The 13,716-nt window shown below is 51.5% G+C and overlaps 2 protein-coding genes across 3 annotated transcripts in view; one reads left to right on the top strand and one right to left on the bottom strand.

The window, feature by feature from the left end:
* Pigb (phosphatidylinositol glycan anchor biosynthesis class B) overlaps positions 1-12,581 on the bottom strand; it is a 14,096-nt gene extending 1,515 nt beyond the window's left edge. The window contains exons 1-10 of the mRNA XM_063244779.1: positions 12,550-12,581; positions 12,010-12,468; positions 11,807-11,924; positions 10,669-10,773; positions 9,098-9,228; positions 6,994-7,134; positions 6,030-6,081; positions 4,808-5,019; positions 4,054-4,118; positions 1,005-1,218 (exon numbers count right to left, since the gene is read on the bottom strand). Coding sequence (XP_063100849.1) covers positions 1,005-1,218; positions 4,054-4,118; positions 4,808-5,019; positions 6,030-6,081; positions 6,994-7,134; positions 9,098-9,228; positions 10,669-10,773; positions 11,807-11,924; positions 12,010-12,468; positions 12,550-12,581 — 1,529 coding nt within the window. The remainder of the gene's footprint in view (positions 1-1,004; positions 1,219-4,053; positions 4,119-4,807; positions 5,020-6,029; positions 6,082-6,993; positions 7,135-9,097; positions 9,229-10,668; positions 10,774-11,806; positions 11,925-12,009; positions 12,469-12,549) is intronic.
* Pigbos1 (PIGB opposite strand 1) lies at positions 12,384-13,716 on the top strand. Of its 2 annotated transcripts, none has more exons than XM_023565940.2 (2): positions 12,384-12,520; positions 13,342-13,716. In XM_023565940.2, the coding sequence occupies exon 2, from the start codon at positions 13,414-13,416 to the stop codon at positions 13,579-13,581; it is 168 nt and encodes a 55-aa protein (XP_023421708.2). In that variant the 5' UTR covers positions 12,384-12,520; positions 13,342-13,413; the 3' UTR covers positions 13,582-13,716. The 2 variants fall into 2 exon arrangements, with proteins under 2 accessions (XP_023421708.2, XP_023421709.2); XM_023565941.2 differs by lacking the exon at positions 12,384-12,520 and adding an exon at positions 12,527-12,709.

The following is a 13,716-nucleotide window of genomic DNA, read 5'->3' as shown; positions in this document are numbered from 1 at the left end:
TGCAACCCACAGCACTGGTCACCGCATTGTCCTTCCTGTGCTGTGGTCAGGCATGTGCTGCAGTTGAGCGCCCTCAGCTGAAGGCCATTTGAGACCTCGTGTCTGGCCAGCGTGCCTGGCAATACCAACTTTCCAAGTTGTGTGTTAGTTTTTGGCAGTCAACTAAGTATCCTCCTAAAATGAGATCCAGGATGATACTAAATTTGCTGGATGTGCATACAGAATGTCCACTGCAGACTCCTCAAAACTGGATGGAGTTAAATTTACCGTAGGAAAGCTGGCTGTTCTAGTCCTGTACCACTGAATACTTTGTATTTCCCAGGAATCCTCACCTCAAGCACTAGAACATCATTTAGTTGCATTTTCTAATTTGTAACAGGTGATGTCTGAAGAGATTAAGACTGATTTAAGACCAGGGCCATAGTCCCAAATAAATGTGGATTAGAACCTCCTGTTCTGTGACAGTTCAGAACTGTGGGAGGACAGATGTGACGGAGGTTTATAGTGGGAGAGACCGTAACAGTCTCTTCCCTTTCCTGCTTTCACAGGGTTGGGGCTGAAGCCAGGGCTTTGTGCTCTACTCTTGGGCTGCGTCTCCACCCACAGCCCTTTTAGGATGTTTTGTACCAATTTAAATCATGTAAGTAGAAAGTTTTTTTTAATCCTTTACTGCTATTTTTGAGGTACTGACCTCAGGAAGAATCACCACTAAGCTGCATCTCTTAGCCCTTCTTATTTGAGACAAGGTCTTGGTAACTTGCACAGCCTGGCTTTGAACTTGCACTCTTCTTGACTTAGCCTCCTGGGCTGAAGAGGGTACAGCCATCTACCACCAAGCCTGACTTATTTTTAAAAATTAAAATTCACTTAAAAGTAGCAGGCAAATTTCACCGAGAGTTCAAATGAGCATACAAATCCATCACTAAGTAGATGAGAGAGGTGTTGCAAGGGATCGCTTGGTGCGAACCCAGGCACCATGGCACGGAGGGTGAAGACCTTATTACCTGTAGAAAGGTGTTGAGTGGCATGGCATCAGCATGAATGTTGAGGCAGACGACAGGTTGGTACTCCTGCAGCCAGCCTCCTGGACGTAGCCCATGACATCAAGTGCACCACGCTGGTGGACCAGGCCCGTGTAGAGGGCGAGCAGCGTGCTGGACAGGAGCAGGAAGCCGAGTGCTGGCTTCCTCCAGGCACGCAGCTGGGCAAGTGAGTGTCCTGTGGAGAGGGTGGCACTGCACTGTGGCCGCAGCCTGCACCAAGCCCCACTGCCACGCTGGCTGTGACAATGCTAACATTGCCACTGAGGTGCTGACCTCAGGCCCTAAAGTCCTGGGGGGACTTTTCAAATAGGGACCTCGCTGAGTGAAGAGTTGGGAGACGCAGTACTGCTGCTGGAGGGGCCCTGAAAGCAGCCTGCACCCTGGGGGTTTTAGCATACTTTGGAGAGGGCACCAGCTTCTGCCACCCTGGGCACAGCTGACATTGCAGCAAAGTTCTGGGGAAGTCTGCATTCCAATGGTGTGGCTCCCAAAAGTGGATTAGCACCACCTTGGTAATGCGATCCCTGACCCACACATGGGCCACTGCTCCCCAGGAAGGTGGCTTGGGACTTGGTGTGAACTTGGAGATGCACACTGGGAATCCATGGGCCCAGGACATGTGTATCACGCTGTATTCACAGGCTGCTCATTGGATGCTGAAGGATACCCCAGATGCTCCGTTTGCTACCGTTATCTGGGTCTACAAAGATTTTCTGGGTTTTTTTTTTTTTGGCAGGGACAGTGCTGGGGATTTAACCCAGCCTCAGGACATCCATCCATCCCAACTTTTTACATCTTGAGAACAGGGTCTTTGAGTCGCTCATCAAAGGCTGGGCTCCAACTTGAGATCCTCCTGGGTGAGCCTCTCAGAGGGCTGAGATTGTGAGTGTGCACTGCCATGCCTGGTTTCAGCCATACTTTGTAACAGTTACTGCCAGGGAATGGGCTAGAAGATTCTAAAGGCCCGCACACAAACATTTACACACAAACCATGAGCATGGTTTCTTCTAATTGCACCTGCCCTATTGGGCCGACAGATCTGATGGAGGCTGAAGGCTCGTAGACAGCTGCTCCCAAACTAGGGCCCCTGCCCCATACTGCCGTTCCCTGGTGCTCTAGCCTGTGTGATGACATGCAGGTGACCTTGCAATGTGTGCCATGCCACCCCCAGTCACGCTGCTGTGCAGCCATGAGGCTTCAGAGTTCTGTTCTGGGCTGGTCCAATCCACAGGGGTAGGGTATGGGCTGCAGGTCCTGACTACAGGGGGTGGGGCGGGTGTGTGGCATGGCCCCAAGAGGGCTAGGTCTGTGCCTGATCACACCATCAGAAACTGCCCTGAGTGTGGCTAGAATTACTGAAAATTACTAGGAATGAAGCCCGCTCTACCCCGTTGTGTACTGGTGAGTCTTGCCATTCTATTCTTTGGGCTTTCAAGACGGTCCTGCTGTGTGTACCAGGCTGGCCTGGAACTGATGACTCTCCTGCCTCGATCTCCTTAGGGGTCTGTGCCTGGAAGGGCACCCGGGGGTAAGTGGTCTGGGGGGCGGAGACCTGGTCAGGCAGCCACTCCTGGAAGGAAGCTGCTGGATGGCCCAGCACAGGCACTGGCAAGCGTGTCCTTTAGTAGTTCAGACATGACCTGTGAACCCAAGTCATAGCTAAAGTACACCCAGGGCGGCCCCAGGAAGGGAGCTGGGCAGGACCCAGGGGAACCTGCTCTTCCAAGAAATCCAACAGGTGGACCAAGATCAGAATTCAGAAAAACAGTAGTTGTGAGGTCAGAGCCCTAGCTCCTCAGTGGGGCAAGACACAGCGCAGTCTTAAGACCTACCCCACAATCCTGGCTCATAGCGGGGCCTGGCCTGGGTCTGCTCCATGGGGACTGCGTTACTGGGCCAGGGGGGGTGGGGTCACTGTGGGACAGGACCTGCTGCTCAGGTTCCCTCCTACCTGCCCCTGGAGAGGCCTGGTTCTGACCTGCACTGACTAAGGAATAGGGCAAAGAAGGGAGAGTTCACAGGTCAATCCACAAAACTGCACAGCACTGCCTCAGCCTGCAGCAGCAGAGCCGGCTGCCCACCCTGCTGAAAGGCAGACCCTCTGCTGTAGATTTGCCAAATGACTGCTGGATGTGTGTATCCTTGGTAGGAAGTAAAACGGTGAGACAGACAAAGGCCCGGTTCAATCCACAGATGTTGCTAATGCAGACACAAAGGCTGATGGGCCCACAGAGCACGCTGCTTGGGTGCGGCCATGCTCACAGCTGATGGGGTCTGAGGTGAAGGTGGAGCCAGCGGTCCCTGCTGGTTACTGTCTGCCTTCTCTTCTGACAATGCAGGAAGCTCAGACTCACTTGTTCTGAATTACACTCAAAGTTAATTATAATTCAAAATTTTCTCAAACCAGTGTAAAAATTTAGATTTTCCTGAGGTGAGCTAATATAAGATTTTTTTACAAATTACAAAAATACACAACAGGGCTGGGGATTTAGCTCAGCGGCATAAGCACCTGCCTTGCAAGCAGGCAGTCGTGAGTTCGATCCCCGGTACCGGTAAAAAAACGAAAAAAAAAAAAAAAAGACAAAAACAACAACAACAACAAAAAAACAAAAATACACAACAAAGAATTTGGGGAAAAATGGAGAAAGAGCCAAAAATAAAGTCATGGGAGTGAATTACTTTAAAAACTACCGTATCAGTCTTAACAGGGTGAACATGTTGTGGATGAAAGTATTGAAAACTATTTTTTGACAGCTATAAATGCATTTTTTTTCTTTAAGAAAATGACCTGGATACTTTAGCCATAAACTTGAAATACCTATTCTAAAATAGACTTTCACTTTCTAGTGAATAGGTCTTTCACTTTCTAGTGAATGATTTCTAAGAAACACCACCACTGGGCAGTGGCTCAGACAGGGGGTCCTCATGTGTTATCTCTGTAAGGAAAAAGCAGGGTCACATTTCAGCCAGCTCTATGCAATTGTTTTCTTTAGTAAACAAAACCACTTACCACAGAAGACCATACAGAATGGTAAGACTGGATAGATAAACCTGAATTCTTTGTGGCCCAACATGCTAAAATAATAAGAAATATCGAGAGAACATTTCGTCACATCACAGGGTTGTTGGCATTAATGTAGTTAAAACGAGGTATCCACCATCTTAGAAGCAGTGGAAGGCTGATCTCCTGTTCTCAGTCACAGGCTAACAGCTCCTGGCACCTGAGGCTTGGTGCCTCTGGGAGGCACGAAGAGGAGGGGGGAGGGCCGGTTGGCGACACCACAAGCGCTCGCCTGCCTGGTGGCCTGGCGCCACACCTGACTGGGACGCATCGGAGGATGCATCGCCTGGTGGTTTAAGTCGGTTATGCTCTGAAGACCTCTGTTCCCAGTCCAGTTGAAAGCACTCGAATTTGGGATAATGCTGCTTATTTTTATTTGAGAATAGTGTTTCTCTGGGCCTGCACCCTTAAAGTTCTGCAGTTTCTGTTCCTCTGGAGCAGGGATGGTAAACTTTTAAAACTATCAGTGGTCACAGCCACTGGAGTTCAAGTGTCACAGTTCGCTGCCCTACTCCAGAGCAAACTGAGCCTGCTCCACTCCTCGGGTGGAGCGGGCCCGAGCATGGCAGCCACAGGCACGATTCTCCCCCCTCCTCCAGCAGTGCTCGGGTGTGGCCCAGACCTCAGGTACAGCCAGTGCTCCAAAGCTGAGCTCCTGGCCCTGTCATTCTCCTTCCTGAGGACCCAGAACAGACAGCCTCACCTGTACACCAGCAGTGTCCACAGCACAGCCACCAGGAGCACCCGGCAGCGCTTCCGGGCACACAGGCAGCCATGCAGGAAGAAGGGCAGGTGGGGGCCCAGCACAGCTGGGAGCCCCTGGCTCAGGTACCAGTGCCATGGCTGGGTGCCGTAGAAGCTGCCCAGGCCCTGCAGCACATTGAACCACAGGAAGTTGAGCTGCACCAGCGTCCACTGGGTGTGAGAGAAAACTAGCGTTGGTCTGCGGCTGGGACCGGCTTGGATCTCGAGTGTATTGCTGAGAGGCCGGGAGCCAGGCCTTGGCCAGAGGGTGGTTCTGACGGAGGGCCACGGGGAATTGTCCTGGCCTTCCTCCTGGCCACCAATGCCTTCTGGATCCCTGAAACACTGAACTGAAAAAGGATCTCAGAATCCTAGGCGTTCCTTCCGGCTAGACACTGCCAGGGTGGCTGCAGAGGTGCTGGCTCCCATGGATCGCCCCAAGCATGCCACTCATCGCCAGTGCACAGCTGTGGCCTTGGTGAGCCCAACCTGGCCGGGCCAAAGCTCATGTATGTGGCCTCGTTTCTCTACTAACTGCACAGGTGCACGGTTACTACCCTCTACAAAACAGCGGCAGCAAAGGCCCCAAACTCGAGCCAGACCACTCGGCTACTACTGGGCTTAGGCTACCACAGCCAAAGGAGGGAAAAGAGATCCCCAAAACACCTGAGGGCAAGGCGTGGTGGTGCCCGCCCATAATCCCAGCACTCTGGGAGGCTTAGGCAACAAGATCCAAAATTCAAGCCCAGTCTGGGCAACTCTGTGAAACTTGGTCTCATGAAAGGAATGGGGCAGGGGGACTCATAAGGACACAGTGCGGAGGCTGAGTTTTACACCCAGCACTGCACAAAAGGAAACGGGGGCAGGCATTACTTGGTTATGAGATGAAAATCTCAAACTAAGTGACTGAAAAACAGAATATTTTGGTTGATGACTGAGGATCAAACCCAAATGCAGGTCCCTGGCATTCGAAGGGCTCTTCCGAAACCCAGCCGATGGCACCTTGTAGAAGGCACAGTGAGTTGGACCAGAAAAACACAGCAAATCTTTTTTAATAGACCCCCATATCATCTTTATATGAGGTTTGTTCTGAAATACTCATGGATTAAAAACCCAGCTTTCGATTATCAGTGCAGTGATTAAAATAAAAACCACTGCTAGTTTAGTATATTTTTACTTACTTGGCCGAAAAAGATCCGATCAATTATGAGAGACAGACTCAGAGTTACCAACCTGGAAAAGAAAACAAAACAGCAATTCAGTCTGACCCAGTAAGCACCCAGCACTCGGATTCCAAGTGTTCTGCGTCAACAGCTACTGGGAAGAGGCGTCACAATTTCCCCAAATACAGACTTCCGCAGCATGAAAGCCTGAGCTGAGGTGCATTCGTGCAGACTTCCTAAAATACACGCGTTAGCGGTGGTTGCCAAACACAGGCACAGCCAGCTGCAGAGCTCATCCTGTGTGGGAGCCCCACTCCCCTCCGCAGCTGTGCCCACACTGTGCCCACACTGTGCCCTCCCACCTTTGCCCCACTCGTGCTGAGCCCCAGGGGCAGGGGCAGCGGAGGCTGGACGTCCCAGAGGCTGTGCTGGCCCTGGCCCCGAGAGTGGCCTGGGCTCCGAGTTGCTTCCCGTCCTGTGTGCGAAGTCCCTCTAGAGTCCCTCTAAAGTGAAGACTTGGCCCGGTGGCAACCCAGAGGCCCACAGCTGGGGTGGAGACAGAGTGAGGGCCTCCACACTGCACCTGGGAAACACAGGGCAACTCCATGCCAGAAAGAGTTGTGAAGACTCTTTCGAACAAGTTAAAACACAATCAGTGTCACGGATATAAAAACACACATTTAGAAATGCGCTTTTTCCTTGGACTGAGAGTTCTCAACATCATCAGAAGACAATTAACTGAAGCCAGGTGTGGGGTGCATACCCGTAATCCCAGCATTCTGTGAGGCCGAGGGAGGAAAACTGCAGGCTCAAACCCAGCCTGCCTTAAAATGAAAAGGCTTTATGTAAAGGTCAGCATAAAGGGCCTGGGTTCCTAGTCCCTACAAAACAAAACCAAATCCCGCATGCCTGAAAACTCCAGCCTTATTCACAGTCTGTCATCGATAGCCCAGTAACCATGGATGGACGCAGCCAGGCTTACCCGACAGGTAAGAAGCAACACAGAATGAGACGGCCCTTCGCTGGCTCCAGCCACACATGTCTGAGGAGGAGGGGGACCCACGGGATGATAGCTGTGGGGCGGATGAGGCAGGCCAGGGCCACCAGAGAGGCGTACTTCCTGCTGCACAGAGGAAGAGACAGATGGTCATCTGAAGGACTCTGTCTACACCGCGAGCTAACTTTCTAGAAATAAAGTGACCACGTTTTACCAAGTAACGTGGGAGGCCAAGTGGGAGGATCAAAAGTTCAAGGCCAGCTGGGGCCATGCAGGAGGCCTGCCTGGGAGTAAAAATTTTAAAGGCCTGGGGTATGGCTGGGAGTGGGACAGTCCTGGCTTATGCAAGAGTTTGGGTTTAATCCCCAGGACTGCACCACCACAAGCAACGAGAGTGATCTCCTTCCAGTGTAGGCAGCTATACCAGCATGAGCAAGTGACTTGTGCCTTTTCTCATCTTTAGGAGGAGGAAATGCCCGGAGTCTTTTCTAGCCCTAAGACCCTAGCTCTCCTGCTTTTAGGTAACAAGTTATCCTATGTCTTAAGGGCTGTCTCATGAACTTGTACAAACTGGACAGTAAATGGGAGTTTTAACTTCACACCACCCTCGGTTCTCCTCCCTCGGCTCTGGGGACTGCACCCAGGGCCTCTGAGCTGGGCCACGTCCCCAAGCTCCCCCTTTTCTGAGACTGTTCTTGCTGAGCTAGCAAGTTGCCTAGGCTCCTCCTGCCTCAGCCTCCCAGAGCAGTGGGACGGCAGCTCACTCCTGCCCGGGCTGTGAGTGGTGAAACCTCTTCCTGAGCGTGGAGGGTGGCAGAAGCAGCACTGGTGAGGCAGCGGCAGTGTGGCCGATCTGCCTTGGAAGGAGGCTGATTTCAGCCACTGAGAGACACATGCGTACTCCTGACACACAAATCTCTCGTAATGATGTGCAGGACTTCGCAACTGGTGGCTTAATCCCAAGTACTGCACAGTAAGTTATGTGGAGAAACACTCAGCCCTGCTAACAGTTAACTGCAATCAAACCAAAGTACCATATAGTACCAGTAAATACCCAGTAACTGATAAAAATAGGCACCTACCAGCCAGGTATGGTGGCTCAATTTGTATCCCACCAAGCTGATAAGGCTGAAGCAGGAGGCTCACAAGCTTTAGGCCAGCCTGGCCTGCACCATGAGTTTGAGGCCAGCAAGACTCTTGACTCCAAACCAAACCAAACCAAACCCCAGACCACTCTACACAGCCATCCCTGATACAGGCGAGGCTGGAAGGCCTGCAAACCCAGCTGCCTAGGCCACCCTGGGTCTCTTCATTGGTGCTGGGGGCAGGACACAGCTCTGTCCACTAGGCAGAGATTTCTCAAATGAGCTGTACCCCAGAGCCTAGGTTTTCATGGAAGATCTCCTGTTCCAGAAGATGCTTGTTTGACTGAACCAGGGTGCCTCAGCCTCCTGAGAAATTAGGATTAAGATGTGAGCATGGCCAGTTTATTAGACTCCTAGGACCTTGGTTTTCCCCCTTGCAGTAGATTCCCAGCAGACTGTTCTCTCTTTCAAGCTGCTGGGACAGTGCTCGACGCTGAGCTAGTGCACAGCCCTGACCTCCCCTCAGCTGTACCACAACAGAGTCAGCACTGGTGCCGCCTCGCTTGTCCACCCTTCTGGTCTGCTGCTCCCTTGGGTTTGAGCCTTCATGTGGAGTGGGGCAGTCCCCCTCCTCTGTGCCCCACTGCAGCCGCTCTGGGCAGGGCTCCAAGCCTGTGCCCCACAAAAGGGTGCTTCCACTTGTCCTTACCTGGTCATGCCCTGCACGTGGCCTGCCCTGCATTCTGGCTTTGGAGTGCTTATTAGGGGCTGGGCCTACCCCCCACCCCATCGCCTTCTCCACTACCTCACTACAGCTCCCCAGGGAGCTGGCACCAGCATCCCCCCGACCTTGGGAACACCCTGCATTGGCAGGAAGCAGCCCTAGAGGAACAAACTGCCCACATGACGTGGCTGCCCGCCTCAGTTTAAGGAGGGCAGGGGTGTAAGGAGAACGCGGAGTATGCATAAGGCAGCCTTCCAGGGCTATGGGGTGAGGTGCTCACCTGTGTGCGGCCTTGGCACCCTCCAGCGGGTAGTAGGAGAGCGCAATGGTATTAAGAGCAGTCTCCATGGTGTTCGTGAGGGTCCGGGTGCAGCAGTACCATGTAAACCAAGAGCACAACTGGCAAAGAAACTGAGAAAAATCATGAGCACGGGAAAACTTTGTGTGCTGCACGCTGCTGAACCTCACAAAGCACAGGGGCCCTGGAGGGAGGCGGCCAACACCACCTCCCTTCAGGTGCCAGGGGTCGAGTTTGTGCGTGAACAGGAGTTTGCATTTTCAGGGCGCTGAGTTTTACTTGAACCCACTTCCCATTTGTGAAAGACATCAACAGAGACTCTGCTGGTGGTCTTTCTAGAGGACTGAAATTCAGAACTAGATTCTCCCAGTCAGGATTCCTCAAGCTGCCTCACAAACAGGTACTCTCACTTCCTTACTGAGCTTCATTTGGTGCACTGCCCTGTTTCCTGATTGATCACTTCTTTCTGTTTTCTTTTTGAGGCAGGGTCTCCCTATGTAGTTCATTCAGACTAGCTTTGAACTCACTTTGTAGCCTTGAACTCATGGGATCCTGCTGCCTCAGCCTCTCAAGTGTTGAGATTACAGGTGTGTGCCACCATGCCTGACCTATTTCCTAATTAGAAATTAAGACAAACACGACAGAAATTTTAAGAAGGCATTATTACATTTTAATTTGCAAACTAAATTAATAAACCAGATTTTGAAAGAACCTGCAATCAAAAGCATCAGTACAAGCATATAAAGGTAAATGTAACTTGTCGGTTGAGGCATGGCCATTGAACACTTGCAACTAGCTTCTTGTCTCTTCAGATGTACTTTAAAAACATTCCATAAGGTTAAAAGTACTCCCCCCACTGGGAAAACTTTGTGTGCCACCTGGAAGAAGGATTTCAAAGGTAATATGACCTCTGCTCATCCCTTTATGTTGAGTCTTCAGCTATGTACATAAAGAGCTAACGCTTATTGAAACAGGCACTTAAGCCATAAGCCAATTCATCTTTCGTAAATGTAACAGAATACACTGCTTACAGAAATGTCTTGTCCAATTTACTAATAAACTCTACTCCAGCAGTGTGTAGGTGACCAGACTGCTAGGAATTGGGGTGTATTTTCCAACAGAAACAATATGAAACGTGGTAGGATTTCTAATTTGGGGAATGTCAGTCTACATTCAGGATCTGACAAGAGGTTGGGACCTCGTGTCCACACCTGGAAACAGGACAGGGGACAAAGCCAGTGGCTTCCTGCAGTTACCTGTTACCAGAGCCTTCCAGCTAAGTGACTGGGGCTCTTGCTGCCCTCGCAGCTGCGGAAGCAGGGGCAGGGCTGTGGGAAGTGGGTGCCCACAAGTTGGGCGGAACTCAGAATGCCGGGAGAGCTGGGCAATGGCTGGACTTGACTGTGCAGGCAGGGCTCCCAGGCGTCAGCCTCAGCTGCCACCTGCTCTCGACCAGCACCAAGTCCCACCCAGCCCCTCGAGGATCCTGGGGGAGCTGCTGCCCTCCAGGAAGGACCTGAAAGACCTCCCAGGCTAGAGCTGCCGGGACTCACCACCCATCGAGCCACCTCCTGGGTCTCCAGTCTGCACACCAGCGAATACAGCTTCATATCTGCAACAGCCGACAGCAGAGCCTGGGCAAGTCTGGGTGTCCAGACCTGTGCCAAGGTACAGGGAGAGGAAGAGATGGAACTGCTCTCCGTCCATGCCAATGCCCAAGTCGGCCAGCCAACCCAGCCACTCCCAGTACATTAGGAAGCACAGCCTACTCTGCTCTGGGACAGCACACACTCTCCTTCTAAGTCATACTAATGACTCAGCTACAGTAAAGGCAGTTTTACCATTGTTTCTGTTTTCATGCCCAGGCACACATGTGCACATTGTTTCTGTTTTCATGCCCAGGCACACATGTGCACATCCACCTATGCGCATTTATGCACACTCATTAACACTACTATTTTTTTTTTTCAGTACTGGTGATTGAACCCAGGGTCTTTGCACTGAGCTCCAACCCAGACCCTTTTTGTATTTTTGGGACAGGGTCTCACCAAGTCACTAAACTGCCTAGGCTTGGCCAAACTTGGGGTCGTCCTGCCTCAGCCTCCACAGTACACTATTATAGGTGTGTGCCACAATGCCTGTAACACTACATTTTAACTTAAGTATCCAGCAAGCCACTTTACTAGATTAAGATTCTGGCTTTTAAGTTTCTATTTTAGAAACATACTTAGCACGTATCTGTAACTTCAACTATTTAGGGGGCTTCAACTATTTAGGGGGCTGTCTCAAAATAAAATAAGCAGGGCTGGGGATGTAGCTCAATGGTGGAGCACTGGCGCGGCATGGATGAGGCCCTTGGTTTATCACTCAGTATCAAGAAACCCACTGCATAGGGCTGGGGATTTAGCTCAGCGGCATAAGCGCCTGCCTTGCAAGCAGGCAGTCGTGAGTTCGATCTCTGGTACCGATAAAAAATGAAAAAGACAAAAAAAAAAAAAAAAAAAAAAAAAAAGAAACCCACTGCACTTATTTCATTAGCACACGCCGCGCTCCGGCCAGCGACCAAGCACGGCAGCCCTCCGGCGCCTGCGTCTCTGAGACCGTTCTCGGGGTTTAAGTTCCACCTCGGCCCGAGCTGTCCTTGTGTTTCTGCGGTCCCGGCGCGCGCGGTGCGAATTCCCCGCCGCTTACCAGCAGCCAGACGCTGTCCGCCCCCAGCAAGCGCAGCACCTCATAGAGGCTAGCGAAGAGCAGCGGGTAGGCGTAGCCTCGCAGGCCCGCCGTCCACTCCCAGGTCAGGTGCCCATAATTAGCCGCGTTAAGGAGCCAGCGCTTCGGCCGCGCCCGGCCGCCCAGCGTCCCCGCGGCCGCCAGCGACGTCCCGGAAAGGATATCCAAAGACCAGGCGGTGCGCGACCTCCAGACTTTGCCAGTGCTCGTCGGGCACGAAGCTCGTGCGCACCAGGCCGCAGTTGAGCGCGCGCAGGGCGACAACGAACGCGGCCAGGCGGGCGTCCACAGCCATGCGGGCCTCCGCCTTGGTACGCTCGGAGCCCGGTCCCGTCTCTCCCTTCTGGGGCCTCTCCTGCTCCGGGGAGCGGCTGTGTGAGCCGCGAAAAGCCAGGCCGCCGGCGCCGCGTTCCGGCTCCATCACTGTTACGGCGCGCAGAGGGCGAAACTGCAATCCCTGTACTGAGCTGCCTGTGCTAGGTTTGGCCCTCGCAGGATGCTGTCGTTTGCGGCGCGTAGGCTGTCGGGAGAGGCGGAGCCTCAGCCGGGCGCCTGCGCAGTTCTCCAGGAGCGGCGGCGCCTCACGTCTTCTGGACAGACGGCGCTGCGCCAGTGGGTGCGGGCTGAGGTTCGCGGTCTAATGGGAGCTGGACAAAGGCAAACCCCCGTGTCTGTGTAATGTATATCCATGTGCATTTTCTAACGCGTTGATCCCGGGGCCTTCGCACAAAACCATGGTCCTTTTAGTCTTGATACTGGGTCTGGCTCAGTTTCCCAGATTGGTCCAAGTTTGCAATCCTCCTGCCTCAGCCTCCAAATAGTTGAGGTTTCAGACATGTACCACCGCGCTCCATTATAATTTTGGTAATGGCAAATGATTTCTGTTTGATGCCAGCTTTATAAATCGAAGGAAACTTATAAATTTTTTATTATACTCGGTAGGGCCCCAGGGTTTTCTCACTGAGCTGCATCCTCAGCCCTTTATTTTTTGTTTTGAGACTGGCCCTCGCTAAACCCCTAAGTTCCTCTGGCTGGGCTCCAACCTGCCCAGCCTCCTAGAGGCCTGGGATCACAGGTGTGCGCCATCATTCTGGCCGTATTTTAACTTCTGGAAATTGATTTTGTCATACATATTGCAAAAAGATCTGAGTAGTACAGAACTATTGAAAAGTGATGATTCTTTGGCTAAGCTTCTCTTACAGATTTTTCAGGAGCAACTTGCAACTTTCTTTAGTGCTGTTTCATGGTCTGACTTTTAAAGGTGTGAGGTTTGTCCTTTGGAAGCCACTGAGGAGCTTCTGCAATAGGAGAGGATTTGGCTTGGCTTACACCGTGCCCTGGCGTTATTTCCCTTACTTTTCCCCTTTGCATTTTATATTTATATTCCCCCTAAGCTTATTACAGAAATGCTGTTCACTCCAGAGAAGTGGCCGCATGCAGCCTATAAGAGTCCTCTGCTAAGTGGCTCCTCTGCCTTTCCTCTGCTTTGTCTACAGATCTGAAGAGATTGGCTGGATGTGCAGAATAGCTTTTCCAAACCATCTTTGCATTGTGCTGCGTTTGCTGGGATGATGTTTGGAAGACTAACTCTTCCACAGGTGCTTTTGGCTGGCATCATGGGAATTGCTGGAGGAATATATATTTACCAACCAATATTTGAACAGTATTCCAGAGATCAAAAGTCATTAAAAAAGAAGGTGGAATTAACAGAAGAATCAGAAGAGAAGAGAAGTTAATGCAACATGGAGTTGAATACGTGTAATTGCCCAAAGTTCCATTGGATATAATAAGGAATCTTGTAAAATTTTTAAATGCATATATATTTTAAATATAAATAAACCATAGATAATGATTGTAGTTGATTTTTAAAA

This window comes from Cavia porcellus, unplaced genomic scaffold (assembly GCF_034190915.1).
Source record: "Cavia porcellus strain 051 isolate PalLab524CR breed Dunkin Hartley unplaced genomic scaffold, mCavPor4.1 scaffold_1, whole genome shotgun sequence".
Lineage (NCBI taxonomy): Eukaryota > Metazoa > Chordata > Mammalia > Rodentia > Caviidae > Cavia > Cavia porcellus.
Note: the sequence above shows the minus strand (reverse complement) of the source record. Positions and strands in the feature narration are given on the sequence as shown.

Excerpts from the sequence above, each read along its gene's own strand:
- Pigbos1 (XM_023565940.2), top strand. The coding sequence starts at position 13,414 with ATGATGTTTGGAAGACTAACTCTTCCACAGGTGCTTTTGGCTGGCATC.